This window comes from Struthio camelus, chromosome 12 (genome assembly GCF_040807025.1).
Source record: "Struthio camelus isolate bStrCam1 chromosome 12, bStrCam1.hap1, whole genome shotgun sequence".
NCBI classification, from domain to species: domain Eukaryota; kingdom Metazoa; phylum Chordata; class Aves; order Struthioniformes; family Struthionidae; genus Struthio; species Struthio camelus.
Window position 1 is genome coordinate 25,143,831 of NC_090953.1, and position 19,280 is coordinate 25,163,110.

Here is a 19,280-nt window from a genome sequence, read left to right on the forward strand (position 1 = left end):
TTAATGAATATTTCAGCGAGCAAAAGTGTTGCCACACTTGGTGGGACAAACAGTGAAAGGATACGGGAGCCTTCAAAAGCAGTGAACGAGAGCGAGTCACTCTGCTGGTCCAGTTCCTCACTCCAGTGGCTTCCACTCTCCATTTTTTGGTTAAACGGCTATTTCTCTTGGGCATTTAGCCAGATGATTCAAACTGCTGGGTAGCTGGCCAGATATGTTGGGGAGTCATCGTTATAACAGGCATGCATGGCGGTGAGGAGGGATAGTCTATCCGGCCCTGGAATAAGGGGAAAAGCCTAAGCATCAGGCAAGAGGAGGATAAGGCAGCTGAAGACCTTTTGTAAAAATAGGATGAGGAGAGTTTGGGGAGTTTGAATGTTGTCCTTTTTGCTTATAGGAGCGTTTGGGTAGCCGAAGCCTGTACGCACGCAGGGCTTCACTCCTAGCAGTGCCACTTCTCTGCTCATAGCATCTGTGGGGAAGGAGTATTTTACCGTCAGGTCACCTGAGCCGTTGAAAACGGATCATAGACAGACTTGTGCATAATCTATTTTACGTTTCTGGCCGCAGGGTTAGCCTAGCCTTAGGAAAGCAGGGGCACGGTTCGATAAAATCCTTTGTGCGGATAAGAGCAGGAAAATTGAAAAACATGCCTTCGGAGGCCTGCAGGCTTAGCCCCAAATGCGGTTCAGGGCTGAGCTGCTGGTGGTGCTCTCCGTGCGCGCCGCCCTCCACGCTCTGCCCTCTTCGCTCTTCTCCTGATGCCAGGAGAGCTGCTCGACGCAACTAATCGTTAATTAGTGGTTTAACAGATCAGTCGTATATCGTTTTGGAACTTGCAGAAATTCTCCGTTTTAACCCTAGCGCCTCGTGTCAATGGGACTCGTGTGCTGGCACATCCACCGCTCCCCTGCCTAGCTGGGGCGGAAGGGGCACGAGGAGGAAGGAGGCTGGTTTGGGAGCTGGGGAGGTGCCCGGGAGGTTGCACGGAAAGGTGTGGATGCGCGTAAAACCTGGGTGCGCTCGCGTCTCGATTACCGTCTCTCTGCGTCTTGAGAGGTCCGAGCAGGGTAGGGAAGGTACAGACGAGCACAATGGGCAAATTGATTTTGGTTGATTGGTATCCTGAATTAGGAAACTGGTACTTTAACCACTGAAATGACCCGAGAGATGGGGACAGGCAAGGACTGTCCAGGTTGGAGAGGAGACTGGAGTGGGGCGGTGTTGAGCTTTACAATATCGTGAAGGTGGTGGGTAAAGTGAACGCAGAACTAATTCACCAAATCCTGCAATATTAGGGGGGCACTTTATGGAACTAGAAAAGAAAATACTTTTAAAATAATGAACTCCTAGCGGCTGCCGGCCCAGGAGGCTGTGAGGAATGCTAGTGGCAGTGGGTCCCAGAAGAGATTAGACGGCTCTTCGCTTACAGATCTGTTCCCATGAACTAAAGGGAGCAGGGAGGTATCTTTGAACCTGCCTCGTCCCTGAACCATGGATGCAAGTAAGGGATCGGAGCCCAGGAAGGAGCCAGGCTTGGATGCATGCCTTCAGCAGGCTTTCCTGCGCCACTGGTGGAGACACGAAGCTGGTCTGGTCCAGCAGCACCTCTCCTCTGCTCCTAATGCAGGAGCTGGGATGGCTGTGCTAGGAGTGCAGGGCTCTGGGACGCAAATCCACGGGAAACGAGGCTTTGCTCGTTTTGCTGCCCGTACAACGGCTTGTGAAGCAAACAATAGTTCAGTCTCCTAAGGAGGAGGGAAGGCAGGAAAAGCACCCTCTCTGGTCCTTAGTTTAAAAAAGGAGCTTTTGTTTTCTCTAACAGCTCTGTTGCCCAAGTTTTGAAATATGAAGGAAACTCTTGCTTAGGGGACTGATTTGAGTCTTTCTTTTCAGCAGCATTACTGTTGTTTGCACCTGTTTTGGTAGGGCAAGAGAGGCTGTGTCCCGAGCCCACGAGTCTGTCCGTCGGCCTTGTGCTCCTCACTGTGTGACATTGATCTGTGTCTTGCAGGAAGTTTTATTTTTGGAAGTACCACCTCAGAAGTTACCTTTTCATTGCTTACTGGCTTCTTTGGTTAACGTTCTGATCTTTTTTTTAATGCAAGTTGGGTGTTACTATTTCACTTCCAAACTGACTGATTTTCCTTTATTGCAATGCCTTATTTCTGCATAAACCCCTGCAGTGCAGGTGTTTCTTTGGAAGGCTTACAGCTGGAGCGTGTTTACTTAGACACCCTGTATTTACTTTGTAAGCGTGTTTCCGTAGACTGTCTTCATGGTGCGAGTCTTTTTTCCCAACCCCACCCCCACTTTTCTCCCCAAAGGATAAATACTTTCTTAGAGCCAATAGAATAAGTTGGAACTGGGTTCAGGTTTCTTCAAAGATGGCGATTTGTTTGGCTATAAGTAATAATAATAATAAAATACTCAAAAGGACTTTTATTTTAGAAAAAGGCCATCTGTCCAGATATCTAAAATTACGTGTTGTCTCTGATGAAGGTGAAGTCTTCCAGATGGCATAATATTAATAGTTGCAGTAAAAATTAAAAGTCCTTCTGTAAAGTAGATTTAATTCTGTTTGCGTGTTTTTGATTATGTACTGCATGCAGATGCTCCGTTTATTTTATGTGATTTCTCTCTTCTAATCTGCATTTTTCCTTTGTCTTGCAGACTTTATCCATTGGAGTGCTTGATATTTTTGGTTTTGAAGATTATGAAAATAACAGTTTTGAACAATTCTGCATTAACTTTGCCAACGAGCGCTTGCAGCACTACTTTAACCAACACATCTTTAAACTGGAACAGGTAGGTCTGTAAATACTTGCTCTGTGATGCCACGGAGGATTGGCATAAATTTGTGGCCCTGGTGGACCAGAATTCTTAAATTGTTCTGTTAATGTTTTTATGTTAGAGTGTACTGTGAGTTATTCAAATTTACTATCTACTATATTTTATGATAAATAAGCACTATGTACGAGTATGTGTGAAGACTATATGTGGGTGTGACTTTCCCACCTTAAAATAACATACTGTAACAGAGGTGACAAAAATACAGGCCACAATTTAATAGGCAACATATAATACAAAAGGGCACAATCTCTTCACTAGGCTGGGAAGAGGCATTTCCAAATATTATTTTTTATCTAACGACCCTAAACAAGTGCGTCAGGAGGACTGCTGAAGTACATGTCATTTCATGAATGAACAGCATACAGTTGGGTTATATGGGAGCCAGTCTGTCTGGGGTGTCCCATCCCTGACAGTGTCTGACAGCAGATGTCCATGGAAGAATTAAAAAATAAAAAAAAAAAAAAGTGTGTGTGTGTGTATGTATATATATATATATATATATATATATATATATATATGTTATAAGAAGCACACTCTTCAGCGTGAATCTGGCCAAGTTAGAGAATTAAGCCGGTCCTTCCCAGAAAGTCTGGTAGTTTCTTCTACTACTGTAAAAACAGAAAATGAACTCAAAGTCAGATGAGTCCAGGCAGAAAGTGCAGGCTGCCCTTGTTTGACCTCAAGTAAGAGGAGGGAATAATCTATACAGCCTTGAACTCTTGGGAGTATTTGGGGCATGCTTGCTAACCAGTGCCACCCTTCTCTGGCAGCGCTCTTTCCTATATCAAAAAGATGGAGCAGAGCTACTCGAAAACATTTTATTGCAGTTTTGTAACTGGTCTTTATATTCCAGTGCATCCTGCTTCATAGGTGCAGGAAGAAGTTAATGGGAAAACCTGGCTGTACCGAGAGGCAAGCAGGTCTACTTTAGCCTTAGCCACCGTAAAAAGGCAAACTAAAAGACAGTATGCAAAGCCAATACAGCTATTTTTTTCTGTGACGCTGCTGATATGCTTTCCAGAAGGGACTTGGGGAGGGAGGTGGAACTGCAGGGCACTCGCATTTCAGCAGCCGCTGCCTGTCTCACAAGAGTGGACTTAGATGCCATCATCCATAAGGGAATTCTGTGCTTTGATTGGGACTTCTTAGCAGGTCAGCGCTCCTCCCTAGGCCTGGGGTATATACAAAGCTCCCGATTACAGCAGTCTGACAGAAGGAATGCGTCTGCAATTCTCCTTGGACCGTCTTGTAGCCAATGACCTAATTAGCTTTCTGCTATAAATCTGTCAAGTGTATGAAGTCATTAAAGTCCCTATTTTCTTTATGGATGAGATGAGCAGTTGCAGTGGCATGCAATTCCGAACGGCTCGTTCCGATTCTCCGGGCTGGAGCACGTCATCTAAGAAGCAAATGATCATCTGCAGCCTCTGCTAGGGGAAAATATTCTTATCGCCTTCTACAAATTTAAATAAATACGCTGCGTAAGTGATAATTCTTGGGTGAGGACAGGCTTCTTTTATATGGCTTTGTGATTTACTTTTGCTTTCTTTGGAGTTATGCTCTACATGTAGAGGAGTGGATCTGGTGAAAACAAGACTGGTGATATGTCTTCAGGTTTTGGGACTTAACAATACCCTAGCTGGCCCAAAGAGTCAGCTGCTTTTTAATAATAATTGGCGACCTACAGATTAAGACTTGGCAGTTAATACTGCATTTCAAAATAGCAAAATACTTCATTTCCTTGACCCATGAATTCATCTGAGAAATTTGTAGCTTACAAGGGTTTATTTGTTGTCTTTTGTGCTGAAAATCAACTGACCTTATTGATGAAAATTACCTGAGGGCACTAGAATCTCAGCGGAGCGTGGGCATCCTCCTCGGCTTCCAGAGATAGGTTTGTCCTAGCTTGAAAGCTTGCAGGAGGCCAGAGACAGCATTGCTAAAATGTCTGGGCGTTTCTGCTTAGAGAAAGGACAAATTTGAGTAAATGGCAAGGATTTTTCTCAAAATGATTGCTGAATTTGTGTGCAAGAATGCTCTATTTAGCAATGATGTAATTGTTGGCTATGACATGCTTTTTATGTTCTGGAAACCAGAATGCTTACCCCAAAGTGATCTAGCACAGGCATGGTACTGTTTTAACCTTATTTTATTTTTTCCTTTTATGATTCCTGGCGAAATATAATAGAAGGTGCTTTGTGAATCTTTTTTTTTTTTTTTTTCCTCCCCCCAAAACGTTCTGCCTAAAGACAATGTTATTTCCAGCTGTTTGCAAACAACCGTTAGAGGCGTCCTCTGGCAGCCTGTCTTCAGTCTGCAGCCTCCTATAAATACAGCTGCTGTTGTGCTACATACTGAGAATCTGTTTCAGGCTGAGGCGGATTCAAAGATCTTTGCAATAGCAAACGTCTGTCTTGGAGCCAACCGTATGAATAAGGATAACACATCCCTGCATACTGTTTATAGTAAAATAGGAGGTGAAGGCAAAAAAGGTAAATGTTAGAGTTCTGCCTTGAACAAAGGCAAGTATTAATGTCTCTTTGCTACTATTTTTCCTTTTTTTTTTAAACCAACTGTTCTGCATTACTGCAGAAGACTTAAGCTAGTGATGATTCATGATACGTGGGAATATACTTTACCAGACGATAGAAACATGCAGGAGAGATGTACGCTAATCGGACCGCAAAGCCCAGGCTCATAAATTCTCATATACCTGTGTCGCCCAGCTCTTGGATTCAGTGAGTTATTTATGGCTAGAAAGCCTGCTGTTGCCCAGGAATAACTTAAATGCAGCTCGCCTCGTTATTTAGGAAGGCTTTCTCTTTCCAGTGCGTCTCCCTAGAGGTTGGTTTGCTGGGTAGAAGCTGGGAGAGGGGCTGCGCCTCGTGGCCGATGGCTGCTCCTGTAGTCGTTGCCCGATGTGATGCTTGCTCTGGAGGACGGGTGAACCAAGCATCCTGCCATGAACGCTGATTTTTGCCTCTGCGTGCATCACATGCTGTCCCGATAATTAGTGTTATATCAAAGCGTTCTCCAAACTCTGTCTTCGATTTCACTCATCTCCCACACATCTCCTCAGACAACTTTCTGGTATTCTTCTTTTTGATTAGCCCCCCTGCTTGTCCTGTTTTCACCTGGTACTTTGAAAGGCTTGAGAAGAAGTTCTGTAGCTTTCCGTTACACAGATGTTGCTGTTCAAAGCGCTCTTCTGCCTCGCTTTATACATAGCAGCAGCCTTTGTTTACATGCAAAATTTCAATTTCGAGGGCATCCTTTTATTGTTTTAAAAGTTGATGAATAACAGACGTTGAGACTTGGAATAAAAATTACCTGGAACCCACTCAACTGGCAGGTGCTCAGGTGTTGAGCAAAGTCCATTTTGTGCCTCAGTCCCCAGTGAGCTTGATGCTCTCCTAGCACATGTGAAAACTTAATTTCGTAAAGATAACGTGTCCCACAATTTGTGTGCTCAGTTCACCTCGAGTTGTGTCACTGTTTCCGGAGCTGTGCAGGTTTTACTGTTCCTGTGTAATAGGTGGAAAAAATCTAACAATCTGGCCTGGCGCAGAGGTTCTGAAATCGTAAGTTTGTTCCTTGGTGTGAGCGAACTAAAAAAAAAAATGCAGTGATTTGTCACAGGGAGTGATGATACGCAACTTAGTCTGTGAAATGACTGTATCCTTGGGTTTTACCCACTGTATTTTAAAGGATGTTGGCTATACGGGCTTTCTAACTCCGTGCTGCTCCATCTTCCAGTAGCCTACCACATATGTCATTTAGAGAAAATAAAGCTGCGTTATAAAAGCAGGGTTTTCTTCTATCGCATGGTGCATCTTTTCCCTTCTATATTTCATCGGTCCATTTAGGCCCGGACGTATTTTATCTTTATCGCTGCTGGAGACAAAAGACAACCATTAGAAGTCAGCCATTGAGTACTGTAAGACTTGGTTCAAATTTCTGTTTTAGTTGGAGATGGGATAGCGAGCGCTTTTTGAAAAATGCTTTAGTCAGCTGTATCCCACATGACATGCAGCGAAATAACAAACTGCAGAAGTTATTGATTTATTATTTGGAAATATGCCATTGCACATAACTTTTTTTTTTTTAAATGAATGCATATAGTTACTTAAACATTAACTGTAGAATAGGAAGATTTCAAACTGCAAGCTTGAAATAAAACATTACTCCCGTCATTATCAACCCCCAAAACTGTTTGCTTTGGCTCTTCTGCTCTTGGAGAGGCGGTGGGGTAAAGGGGAAAGGGAGAGGATAGCCTAGGACTGGATTGCAGAAAGGCTTTGTTCGCCCCCATCCTGTTACCAGGTTTCTCAGAACGACGAATACGTGCCGAAGATGTTAATTTAGCTTTACAGAAGTGAATTGATCACATCCCTTTCCTTTCTCCCCGATGAAGGCCCGAGTAGGAGAGGGAGGAGGTGCGCGGTGGGTAAGGAGGGATTTAGGGGTAGTACAAAAACGGACTGAAAAAAACAAAAGTAGTATTAAAACTGCCTACTGGCGTCTTAAGGAGATGTCTTAGAAAATGTGGCAAACCACTATTAGAAAATGCTCTAGAAAGTTCTCCAGATGTGAGGTGCTGGTGTAAAGGATTCAGAGTGTCTGTGTGTTTTTGGATGTTAAGGTTTAGCTACCTGTAAGAAGTATGGATTTAGGTTGGTTTTGTGTTTCTTTTTTGTGGAACGTCTTGTGATCGCGTTTTGCATTTGGTCAAGCCCATGGGTTATTCCATGTCTTGCAGCTGTGTGATTTTAAAGATGTGAGTCCATCTTTTGATCGGAAGAGTGAGGTAAAGGTAGGACTGATTTGGGATTTGGTCAACAGAGGGGCCGCGCTTTTTAGAAAAAAAACTAGTTGTGCTAGAGAATAGTCATTTGGGGAAAAAAGCTGGTGAGCCCAACGGGCCCTTCTAGCATGTGGGTGCCACCGTTTCTATACCGCGTGCGGCTTTTGGCTGGCATATTTTCAAGAGTGCTCTCTTTAACAGAGTACCAGGTTGGAGTTGGTTTATGCCGTGGCTGATCTGAAGAGCGTCTGGCATACTGAGCTACTGCACTTACTTGAAACCCAGAGAATTATTTACAGAATGGTATCTGTCAGGGGGAGCGAGGAACGGGATAATCAGGGTCTGTGTCTTTGGCTCCTTGTGCATTAAATCCACACAACTTTGCACCTCAATTTTGCGCTTCTAACTTTGAGACCATTTGCCCTATTTTGCTGCGGTGCCAAACCCTTGGCATATTCACTGATATGTTACCTGGAGTTAGTAGTCCAGAGCTACAACAAGCGGGACAAACTTCTTGCCCATTCCTTATACCTTTGAGCTAGATTAGGCAAGAACTTTAGAAATCATTGATTAGTTCAGCTTGAAAGCCCTAGCAAGTATTTGCGAGCAACCGACTTCTCTTAAAACAATGTGACGTAGACACGTTGGTGCATTTTTGTAGTCAGAAGGACGTTATTCCTCCCTGGATGCTTGCTTTGGCATGGTAACAAGATTTTATTGGGGGATTTTATAGTGGTAGTATCAGATAGCTCTTGTCATAGGGTGTACTGTGAGCCTGCTGCAAGTATGAATTAATTTGAGGTCGTGGATGCTGTGCAAGAGGGTCTCCGGAGAGCCAGGGCCGGGCATGCGGCCACGCACGACACTGGGTGCGTGCGACACTGGGTGCACGCTGCATTGAGGCAGGACGGTAGAGAAACTCCCATCTTTAGGCTGATGATCCCTCAGCCTGTCGCGTTTCTATAAGAAATGGTGCAATCCGTGGGACGCTCAAGTTGCGTGTAGTGAAGAGGAGAATCGAAAAGATGAGAAGAGCTTGAGCTCTACCGCTTAGTCTTGTTCTGCATCCGTTCCTTCAAAAGTTTCCCTGATTTCAAGTGCTGAAGCAGAGCTACGATTTTCATGTGTGCATGCTAAAGCTGATGGGAGGCTGGCCGCTGCCTCCAGGGGCTCTGCATCAGCTTCTAAAGAAGGTCAAATCTTGTTCCCTGGAACAGCTGTTGCAGATTGCACTGACTTGCCGTTTTCTGAACGGCCACCGAAATAGTAACCTCAAACGCGAAGGAAATGGAACTGAGCACTTTTGTTTCCAAGCCAGCTGCCAACATTCAGCGAGTGTTTTGAAAGTCTAATTAGTTACATACATTGTATTTGTCACCCGCTGGTGATTGCTGGCTGATTTACTCCCGCAGGGAAAAATAGACACCATCCAGTGATGGCTAAATATAATGTCTTTCAATTATTTCTTCTCTATTTCCTCATTGTCATTTAATGACAGCTGAACGTTTGCCTCGTGTGCTTCGAAGGGGATCCCAAAATAGGAATTCAATGAGTTTTATTTTTTTTAACATAGAATTAGCTAGTTCCCGCACAAAGATTTCACTGGGATTTGACATCTCCGATGCAAAAATTTGCCTTCTTCTGGTGCCCAGCGCTTCGCTTGCTTGCGTAGGAGGTTGCGACCTGGCCGTTGCTCTCCCTGGGCAGGCTGAAGGTTGCCGGCCTTAAAGGATGCCCTGAGCCGCTCTGGCATGGCGACGGGAAAACTAGAAGTAACTCTTGAGATCTGAGCATACGCGTGGCCGAAAAGAGAGGTGGCTGCTGATAAATGGGGTGATGTAAAAGAGGGCAGACAGTCCTGCGGTGATGGTGATGGTTTATAACTGAAATGGGACCGCGATGAAATGCACGGGGAGGCTGTTTATCACGACCCCGGCATTACCAGATGGTGTAATTAAAAATAGGCTGGTTTCTGAATTTCCCAAAGTCCACTCCTCTTTAAATCGACTTGAGGACGTCTAACCCGCTTTGAATACCCCTTCCGTGAGACAGGCCTCGATTGTACTGTGCGTGTGGCTGTGCTGTTGGTCAGGAATTCTGCAGAAAAAGGCGCGTTTGAAAACGTGGGCGAAAAGCGCAGGGCAGCTCAGCAGCAGCAGCGTTTAAAAACGCAACGCAAAACTGTTGCGCCCTTGAAGTCCGTCCCACCAGCATCAGTGACGAGAAACGGACTTTGAAATAAAGCTTGTTTTGAATCCTTACAGAGTTGAAGGGGAACAAAACCTTTTAGATAAAATATCCAAGTATTTTTTTTTAATTTTTTTCGTTTGTTAAGCATGGAGTTGTCAGGGATGGCAGAGTGGATTTTCTTTTAGCGCGGTTTTGTTACGTCTGAGTAACTTCACGTGCTTGGGTCTTTTCAAGCTCCAGCGGGTGCTCTCTCCTGACATATCCAGGCGCGTAGGAGCACTAATTACGCGACGGTTGTTTTCCAGGGCCTCGCGCGCCAGTGCTAGTGATGCTAGTGATGTCTTTTCCTCTGGGTCTTTAGCGAAATTCTAGACCAATGGATATAGCTAGAAAGCTCTAGAAATGTTCCTTGCCAAGGATGGTGGCTCCAGTGGTATTAAACACCCACTGCACGTGCAGCGGCTTTGACTGTTGCTTGTTGCAATGTTACGGATTTATACCAAGAAATGCAGTCATAGCCTGAGCGCCTGAGAGGTCTCTCTCAAATACAGTTTTTATAAACCCCGCAAACTTCCCCCAAGTCTCGTACCCAGCAGGCGCTAGAGGCAGTCTCCTCCCTGCGTCCCTCCGCCGGTTCCTGTTCCCTTTATCTCTCCGAAGCTTGGAAAAGTGGGCGAAAATTGCGCTGTAACTGAGGGTCCACGCGCTCTCTGAGTCAAAAGCAGCACCTACCAACTCGGGGAATGCCAGGCACGCTGCGTGCAGCAGCTTATTCAGTCCCACAGGCGAGTGTTGTCTCTTCTTTGCTCTCTGGATCGCGCGCTCCTGTTGCCGCCTTCTCTCTCTTCTCCCTCTCTCTTCTCTCTCCTTGTAACGTTTTTAAGGAAGAGTCGGGCAAATAGGCTAAGAACGAAAACAGAAATGAAAATAGTTCACTTCCTAGTTTCTCACTTTGTAAGTGCAGAAAGTGAAGTAGACAGCGAAGGAGAGAGGACTGTCACGCTGCTCCGTTTGGACTCGAATTTTTAGAAAAAAAACACTTTCGTAGAGAAAAGCGGGGACGTCTGTCTATGGATTGCATCAGAGTGCAGCCTTGTGTCCTCGTAAAATGTAGGTACCGGATGAAGTGAGGGATTCTGGGGCAGATGGTAATGCCTACGTAACCTCGCGTGACAGTAAGCGTTCCCACGTGGAGCTACTCTAGCAGAACTGTTTTCTGCTGGTTTCCCGCTTTATTCTGGGACTGTTCATGCATCAGCAAGGCCTTCTTCTGCCTCAGTGGGAAAAGCTGTGAGATAACAGACTCTGGCAGATAAAGTCCTGGAGCTTATCTAGCTCCGTCTGGGAAGGAAGTGAATGAGCTGATGGGGTTTTCCTCCACTGCAGTGATTTAGTCAAGCGGTTTTGAAGCAGGTATTTTCGTGTTTTGGGGAAACAAGAACAGACCATATTTAATTTGTGTGCAATCCCATGCAAATGATTAATCATTTTGTTTTCTGTTTCGTTCTTAATATGCCTGAGTTTTGTAGTTCTGCATATGAAAGATGAAATATCACTGCCTGTTAAATAGTAGCTAGTGTGGTTTTGCACTGCCATGGCTGCCCATAGCTTTACCGCTACCACTTACGGCGGTATCCCTGCTGTAGAGGACGACTGCCTTCAAGTCAGTGAAATGCTGAGAAAGTGGATTTTTTTTTTTTTTTTTAATATATAAGGAACACTCTACTTGGATTAGATTAGAACAGACACAGATTAAGCCACAGACAAATGAATAAAGCCGGGTGGACTCTGCACACTGCAAGCTCTTCCTAATAGTCCGCCCTCTCTGGGTGGATATAAGTGTACAGATGGTGTTTTCCGGCGCCAGTCCACTTCCTCAAAGAAGCTGTTGGGCTTGTGGGTATCTTCTCTCAGTCAGAATATATCAACCTTTAATTATGTGGCGGATTGGAGATTATTTCTATTTGGTTTAACATCTAAATAAAGGCCTGAAGGCGAATAAGGGAACCGATGCAGCTCCTCTCTCAAGATAACGGTAACTGTTTTTCCGCACGTTGAACTAGAAAAGTCCAAATGTCTCACGTTCATGGCGATTAAGCTTCTGTCTGTTCTTGCGTCCCAGTTGGGAATATTTTCCCGATGCTCAGCACATGTATTTTCGTATCAGTTCATTACTCTTTGTTACATCCCTTTATACTGGCGAAATCAGTTCCTCTCTTTATTTTGTGCTCAGTGGTCAATAGTAGGCAGGCGTTTTGGCTATCTGTTTACTGCAGTTCTTTTAGTTTTCACAGTGTTGGAAATTCTGCGAAGTCCTGTTTTTTCATGTGTACTAATTCTGTGTGCTAATATGCCTCAGATGATATGTGATTATACATAAAGATCATACATCTTTATTGTTGTTATTTATAAATATATATATATATATACATAAACACATATATACACACAGATATATATATAAAGATTTATGTGTGCAGATTCCAAGTACATATATTTCAAAGTTTGGACCCACATTTTATATCATTTTTTAATGTCTGAGCATCACTAATTGTTTCCTGTCGTAGCATCCAGATCAGCGTGAGCACTGTAATTCATATTAGCTCGAAAAGATGCAGTGCAGGCTAGAAAAACACAAGCTAACACTGTCCTCTCTTATGAAACACCTCCTTGTCTTGCCACATCTTTCCAAACAGTGAAATGTGTTTTCTTTTTCTTAGCGAGAGGTAAGATGAAGTCACTCACCCCCTTCTCTCCTGAGCTTCAGCTGAGTCAGATGGGCCAAATCGACATTACACGCTTTTGCTGACCTGCCTAGGCTAGCAAACACACAGATGCAGCTATGGCGATGAAGGTCTGCTCTGTCCGTTTAGCTCAAATCACTTGAGAAGTTATTGTACTTGCGCCGGCAGAGGAACTCCCCTTGTTGACATATGTCGCGTGTCCGTAAGGAGGCCCTGCCAACATAATCGTGCCAGCGTAGTCAAAGTAGCAGGCATGCTCCTAAATGCTAAATTGGAAGGCATTAATCTGCTCATGGCTATTATGTAGGTCATCTGAAGAACAGTTGGTAGCTTCTCACCCTGTATAGTTAGAGGAGAATATTGGTCTGCTGGACTCTGAGGGACCTAAATGAATTATTATGGAATATTTTGGAATTATTATGGAATATTTTGGCTCTTCGCCCAGTTCTTTGGGTCCGCTGCTGTGTTTGGGAGCTCAGTGCACAGCCAAAACATAGCTTCTGTCTGCAGTAACCCAGGTTTATTTTTCCCAGGGGGTGGGAAGAGTAAAGCGATATGTTTTTGGAAGTAAGGAAGCCAAAAATAGGAATCTGTGGACTTTACTGGACTAGAAGTTTTGCAGACACTAGGACTGTCAATGGTATGAATCTTATAACATTGATTCATTGTCAGAATAGGCGTGTATCTCTGTCAAAGAGTTGTTTTTGCCAGCAACGTTTTGCCTGTGGAACTGATATAATCTATGCCAGCAAAAGTACTCTGACCTGTGTTTTCATATTTCAAGAGTTTGTCAGAGCGGTTGTGAGCCCTTTCCAGTGTAGACCATATCTCAGAGTGCTGAGAAACAAGTTCCAGTGAATCCTGCCAAGATGGTTAAAATTACTGCCTCCCTCCTTCAAAGTTATTGCCCTCAGTGCATTAGTCTTCACACGGTTTCTGTCCCAGACTTCAGAATAACATGATTAGATGACATCAGTGTTTTTTACTGCATCACGCAGGATGGTACTCCCTTAGCTCTGCAGGGAGTTGGCCAGCGCTTGGATCTGGCACGTAAGCAGCGAGACTCACCTTTCTGTAGTGCATCTCTGTGGTGAGTGAACTGTCACTCCCAGTTGCTGGGTCAGGACTGAAAGATGCAGACGTTCTCACCTTTGGGGGCCTGAGCATACCTCGCAGATCATTTCCTTGCTTCTGGTATCAACAAAAATATGAGAGTTTCTGCTCCAGAGTTGATTTTTCCCCAGCCCCTGTCAGGCGCCTCCAGTTTCATGATCAGGAGAGATGATTGGTGTTTCCTGCAATTACTCATTTTCCCCAAATGGTCTTAGCCTCCTCTGACCAGGTGACCTGGGTCTAAGCTCATTGAACTAGTGCTCAGGCGGTGAGATTTGTAAGGTTGCCGCATGGAGCTCTGTTCACGCTTTTCCAAAGCACTGTGCTCCTAGGTAAGGTGCAGGGAGTGCTGCTGCCTTGGAAGAGCTTTTCTCTGGTCTTTATCCGTGGTTGCTCCTCAACAAGTCCCACGCTGCCAGGCATTGCGTGCGGAGAGAACCGCGTTGGGAAGGGCAACCTTACGAGTCATTACCTGCTGCTGAGAAACCAGGGCAGGGGCTGTAATGCTGGGCAGAGAAAAGGAGCAGCCGAGTGGAATGGCAGTTTGGCAGCCTCAGCAGGACTCGTGAGAACAGGTCCAAGGAATTCCCTTGTGCCAAAGCACGCTGCTCTGCAGTAGCTGGTTCTAGGTCAACATTAAGTAGGTCTTAAGGAGAGGCTTTTCAATGAATCGGGAGGTCGTTTCAGAAGGGCTCTGTTTAGAATGGGGTACGGTGATGTGAAAGTGGTCTGAAACCTTAGAAAGCAGAAAAACTTTCTTGTATCTAAAAAAAACCCCTCAGTTTTAGTTCAAGGTTTAAATGTAAACTGATTTAATTAAGGGGTATTAACCCTCAGTTTGAGAGTTTATTTCTGTTTGAATCAGTTATCTTGGTACTTATTGTCTTCATCTTGACCTTATATTTGTTAAATGAAAATCTTAACGTTCTTTAGATATAATCCCTTAATATTGAAGTACTTTGGGAAGACCCTATATCCATCAAAGGATGCAGAGACTTGATTGTCCTGCTCAGAAATGAAGGAATATTTGGAAGCAACTCCTAAGGCTATCTCGTAAATTCTGCAGAAAGACAGTCATTGCAGTATTGAAGATAAATGATGGAAAACTTAGTCAATTAAGTTTAACATATGCATATGGAGAGCAAAGATTTTACCCTAAAGCTGCTTCTTTTGTATGTACAATTCCCATTGTGTTCTGCAGACTAGTAAAGATCAAGGAATTATGTTTGTAGATCACAGAGTGAGAGTCAAAGTCAAGTCTCCTGGGCTGTGATTCTTTCTAGAGACAAGCAAACTGATAACTGGAAAAATGCTAGGGAAAAAGTTAGAAAGAAGGGGAACTTCTTTTCGCTCACACTTTGGAACAGTTGTTCTGGGTTGCTCTTGAATACATGCCTGCCTTGAAATGAGAGTATACACGAGTTAGTGTGGAAAAAGTTACTGTATGAGCACTTTAGTCCCGATTCATATTTGGCCAAAGCATGCAGAAGTTGAATTTGGAGGGGAAAAAGCAATGGATAAACAGAGGTGGGGGGACATACCCCCAGCTTCAGAGTGTTTGGGTAAGCCCAGAGGAAGAAAAGAGGAGAAAGCACTATTTGCCAGAATCCTGCAGCTGAAGAAACTGAGGCCAGGAGATACTTCATGATTTGCCTCACATCTTGTATAGTCCGTGGCAGAGCTGGACGTGAACCCAAAAAAGTGGCGTCCTAGCGTAAGCATTAATTGCAAGATCATTTTTCCACAACTGCTGGAAGTATAATTGTAATAAGCACCTACAAGTGGGAATAAACTAGTAAATTGCCAGCTGAACCCAATGGTCTTTTCAGGTCATTGACAGAGGTATATTGAAGAAAAACAGCTCGCGTTTCCAATTGGCTATTTTGTACCAATCTTTGGATTAGCAGAGCTTTTTGGTGCAGTCAGACCGGTTCACAGCAATATTGACCACACAAATGCAGAACATCCCGTGCAGGGCTACATGTTTGAGTGGAAATGATTTTCTAGAAAACGTCTGAAACAGCGTTGCGTTGTGTGCCTGGTTCAATTTGTGTGGACTTAAAAGTCTAGATGATTGGTTTTGGGAAAAAAATACGTAAAGCTCCCAACGTGTCAATAGAAGTAGTTCAAAAAGAGTCTCAATAAAAAAAAAAAAAGGTAAGCTGGTTTAAAAATAATAATAGTAATTTTTTTTGCCGAAGGGCCTCATAATTGAGGCCAGCTGGCCACAGTAGTGCTTAGTGGTAGCTGCTGTCACTCATCTGGGTTTTCTCTGAAGCTTCATTCAGGGTTTTGATGATCAAAAAGCCTGTTCCTTTCCTTGTTACTTTTCCTCTCCTTTCCTTCGCGGAGCACAAAAAGCAAACAGTCCGAGGAAAAAGCAGAAATCTCCTGGGAATGCTCTCTTGGATTATCAGACCCAGTGAATAACTTCGGCACTGAGGAAGGTCGTTCCAGATGAACATGAAAAACACATTGCGGAGCTGTTGTTTCGCTAGCTTGGCTCGCTTCCAGGGAGACTTTGGCAGCGCTTGCAAACCCAATAGGAGCCGGGGCTGCATTTTTCTAAGTCAAGTCATAAATGGCAATGAGCGCTGCTCTCCTCCGCAGCCTGCCCTCTTTCCCTCCTGCAGGCACGGCCAGTATGGTAGGTAGAGCCTGGCAGAGCCTCTCGTGGAGATGTGGACTTCACTTGATTTTTAAAAATAGGTGAAATGCTTTACTCGCGGTTCCCTAAGACGTTCTGTGAGAAATGCGCTCGTTCCTTCACTATTAAAGGAAAACTGGTTTATGTATTGTAACTGCTTTGGCTGCTTGAGTGGAGGTAACTATAGTTTACAAAAGGGACCTGCCTTAAACCCTGGCGTGAGTTAGTTTGGGCTGTTTAACCACAGGCACTTGTGGCATTCGCTTCTGCGGCCTGGCCTTCCCATCGCGGTGCAGATTTCTGCACTAGGGTTATACGATTTCGAGCTCGTTGGGTTCAATAAAGCGACGTGCCCTTGAGTACCAGGCAATAAGGGATGGGAGCCGAGAGCAGGTTCGGGCCGAGCGAGCAGGTTCGGGCCGAGCGAGGCCCAGGCCTCCGCTTGCCCTGGGATGAAATGTGTAGTTTTGAACAGTTACGGCTTTCTTATCCTTCATGCTGTGCTGGGATTGCTTAGGGAGACCGTTGTGCTCGCCTCTCCGGGCAGCGTAGGTGGAAGGGGCTTGGTGGGGGCTTTAATTCTGGGTTGTCCCAAAGCACTTACAAGCCCTCTTGTTCTTTGAAATAATACAAGAATAAGTTCATGTTAAATTTTGGGATTTTGGGTAAAGATACAGGAAAGTTCCTTTGGAGGAACTTTTAAGGTTTGCACTTGCTCTTTTAACAGTAAGAGCAGAAAGAGTGACAAGAATGAATTGGCGCCTTATAATGTGCACGTTATTAGTGCAGCTGAGGAGCTGCTGCTTCTTTCTTCAACTCATCAACAAATGTCTTAAAACAGCAAAGTAAAAATACAGCTTGGACTGCTACTATTTTTTTGACACATGGCGTAACCCACCCTTGCAATATCAGCGTTAAAGGAGAGTAAGTCACGAGCTGTTACTTAAAAGCATACGATAAAGATTATGGTTTTTATACACAGACCAAATATACTTTCTTCTGGCCACACTGAAGCCGTTTCTACGGCAGACGTCTCCAAGTAATTTATTTGAAAAAGCTATCTCAAAGGAGATAGCCTTTCACGAGAGAGCGAGGATCCGAGTTGCTTTTGTGGAAAATAAATAGCTTGCTCTTTTTCCCCGGCGTGAATGCTGCGACGGAGCCTCGCTCCCTGCCCAGTGCCGTGGCTCTGCTGCCTTTGGAGCTGTGATGATTTACGCTAGCTGAGGACCTTCCATTAGCCTTTATAGCACCAACCATTCATATCGCTAGATATCTAAGCGTAGAGCCCGGTGAAGAAATAGAGGGAGATGCTTTTTTTTTTTCCTGCGTAAATAAATGGATGAATTGCACCACCATTTTCCTTGAGTGTGTGTCTAAATAAATGAATTAGTTGTACAAACCCTTCTCTCTCTCTCTCTCTCTCTCTCTCTATTTTTTTTCCCCCTTCATTTAAAAAAAAAATTTGGCGGCACATTATCAGAAGAACCGTTCATGTTGGTAAACGGTGTATCCGTTTCTCTGAAACCCTGTGGTCTTTGCCTTTTTTCGCTCTCGTTTTGAAGCCGTGAGACTGCACTACTAGCTCGCGCATGGTACTACCTGGACAAATTTGGCACGTTCAGGATCCACGTTTTCTGCTGTTTCATCTTTCTGTTACTCTCAATGATTATTTTTTCTTCCTTTCTTTTGCAAAGCCTCTGCATATCATTACACTCGCACCAAATAGTCTTGTAACATCTGTGTGTGGGGTTTTTTTTTTTATTATTTTTTTAGGAGGAATATAGAGCAGAAGGAATTAGCTGGCACAACATAGACTACATAGACAACTCCGGTTGTATAAACCTGATCAGCAAGAAGCCAACAGGCCTACTCCATCTGCTGGATGAGGAAAGCAAGTAAGTGGGCGCCGGCTCCGAAAGCCGCGAGGGCTGCCGCGGCGTGAGCCTCCTTAAAGCCTCTGACACTGCTTTTCCTGCTGATGGCGTTGGGGTTCTCCCCCCCCCCCCCGCCCTTGGAAAGTGTTTGTCCTTATCTATCTCTTATAATTTTTCTTTGAGAAATACTAATACTTTGCTTTGCTTCTGCCCTTACTTTTCTCACCGCTTCTCGTGGTGCAACAAAAAGATGATGCTTGAAGTGAAACTCAGTTCACTGAAGATCCGAGTGTCAAGTGAATGATTTTAAAGGCGACTGTGTGGCTGCCCTCATTCGGAAATGAAGTGGCCTCATCAATTTACTTTTAAAATTAAGCCGGAGTGAGCTAAGGTCACTCAGGGCCTGCGCTTCTGCAGGGTTTCACGCATGTCAATAATGCGGTCGAAATTCTCACCCTCCTTTATTTCCATTCACCTTTTCTCAGTAGACCAGGTTATCTTGGAGGTTCTTGGCCCCTCTTTGATGGGTGTAGACTGAAGTTTTGGGACTCTCCCGTGGGATGCGCCTGCCGATTTCCTCCTCGTGGAAGGGGGGGTTTGCCCTTTGTGGGAAAGGCCTGCTGAGGGTCCCGAATCAGTATGGAGGGCTGCCTAATTTGGGAATGTCCCTAAATCTCAGTTGAGTACGGTTTTACTTTTAGGAAGCCTAACATTTTAATTTTGTTTGAAATAAACTTCTGAAATGGAAAAGTATACCCACAAGCTGCAGAAGACTTGCGTGAAGTTTAAGGATGAAGAATTGACTTTCTGTTATCAAACTGCGGTGCTTAAGCTCTGCTTGTCTCTCTCTCTCTGTCCTTTTTTCCCTCCTTCTCTTGTACACTAGATTCAGGCAGGTAACTCCTGAAATGGAAATTACACTTGTAGATAAAACAGATGTTATTTCCTAGATAGAAGAGTATCCTGTCGATGCAGGGCTGAGCGTTCTAAGCCTCCGAACCGAAGACGGAAATTTGGAGCTGTAGATAAATGCAGATACCTGGAGTAATTTG

General features: G+C 44.4%; 1 protein-coding gene and 1 long non-coding RNA gene across 11 annotated transcripts in view; one reads left to right on the forward strand and one right to left on the reverse strand.

Moving 5' to 3' along the window:
• Nucleotides 1–19,280, forward strand: part of MYO9A (myosin IXA) — a 225,775-nt gene that overhangs the window by 140,979 nt on the left and 65,516 nt on the right. For all 10 annotated transcript variants that reach the window (XR_011143653.1, XR_011143652.1, XM_068957968.1 and 7 more), the window contains 2 exons: nucleotides 2,674–2,808; nucleotides 18,128–18,249. Coding sequence is in view for 8 of the 10 variants with exons in the window: in XM_068957968.1 (XP_068814069.1) it covers nucleotides 2,674–2,808; nucleotides 18,128–18,249 (257 nt within the window). In the remaining 2 variants the exon portion in view is untranslated. The remainder of the gene's footprint in view (nucleotides 1–2,673; nucleotides 2,809–18,127; nucleotides 18,250–19,280) is intronic.
• LOC138068845 (uncharacterized) lies at nucleotides 3,401–10,951 on the reverse strand. Its single transcript, XR_011143654.1, has 3 exons — nucleotides 5,567–10,951; nucleotides 4,691–4,811; nucleotides 3,401–4,309 (listed from the first exon to the last, which is right to left on the reverse strand). It is a non-coding gene; the product is annotated as an uncharacterized lncRNA (long non-coding RNA).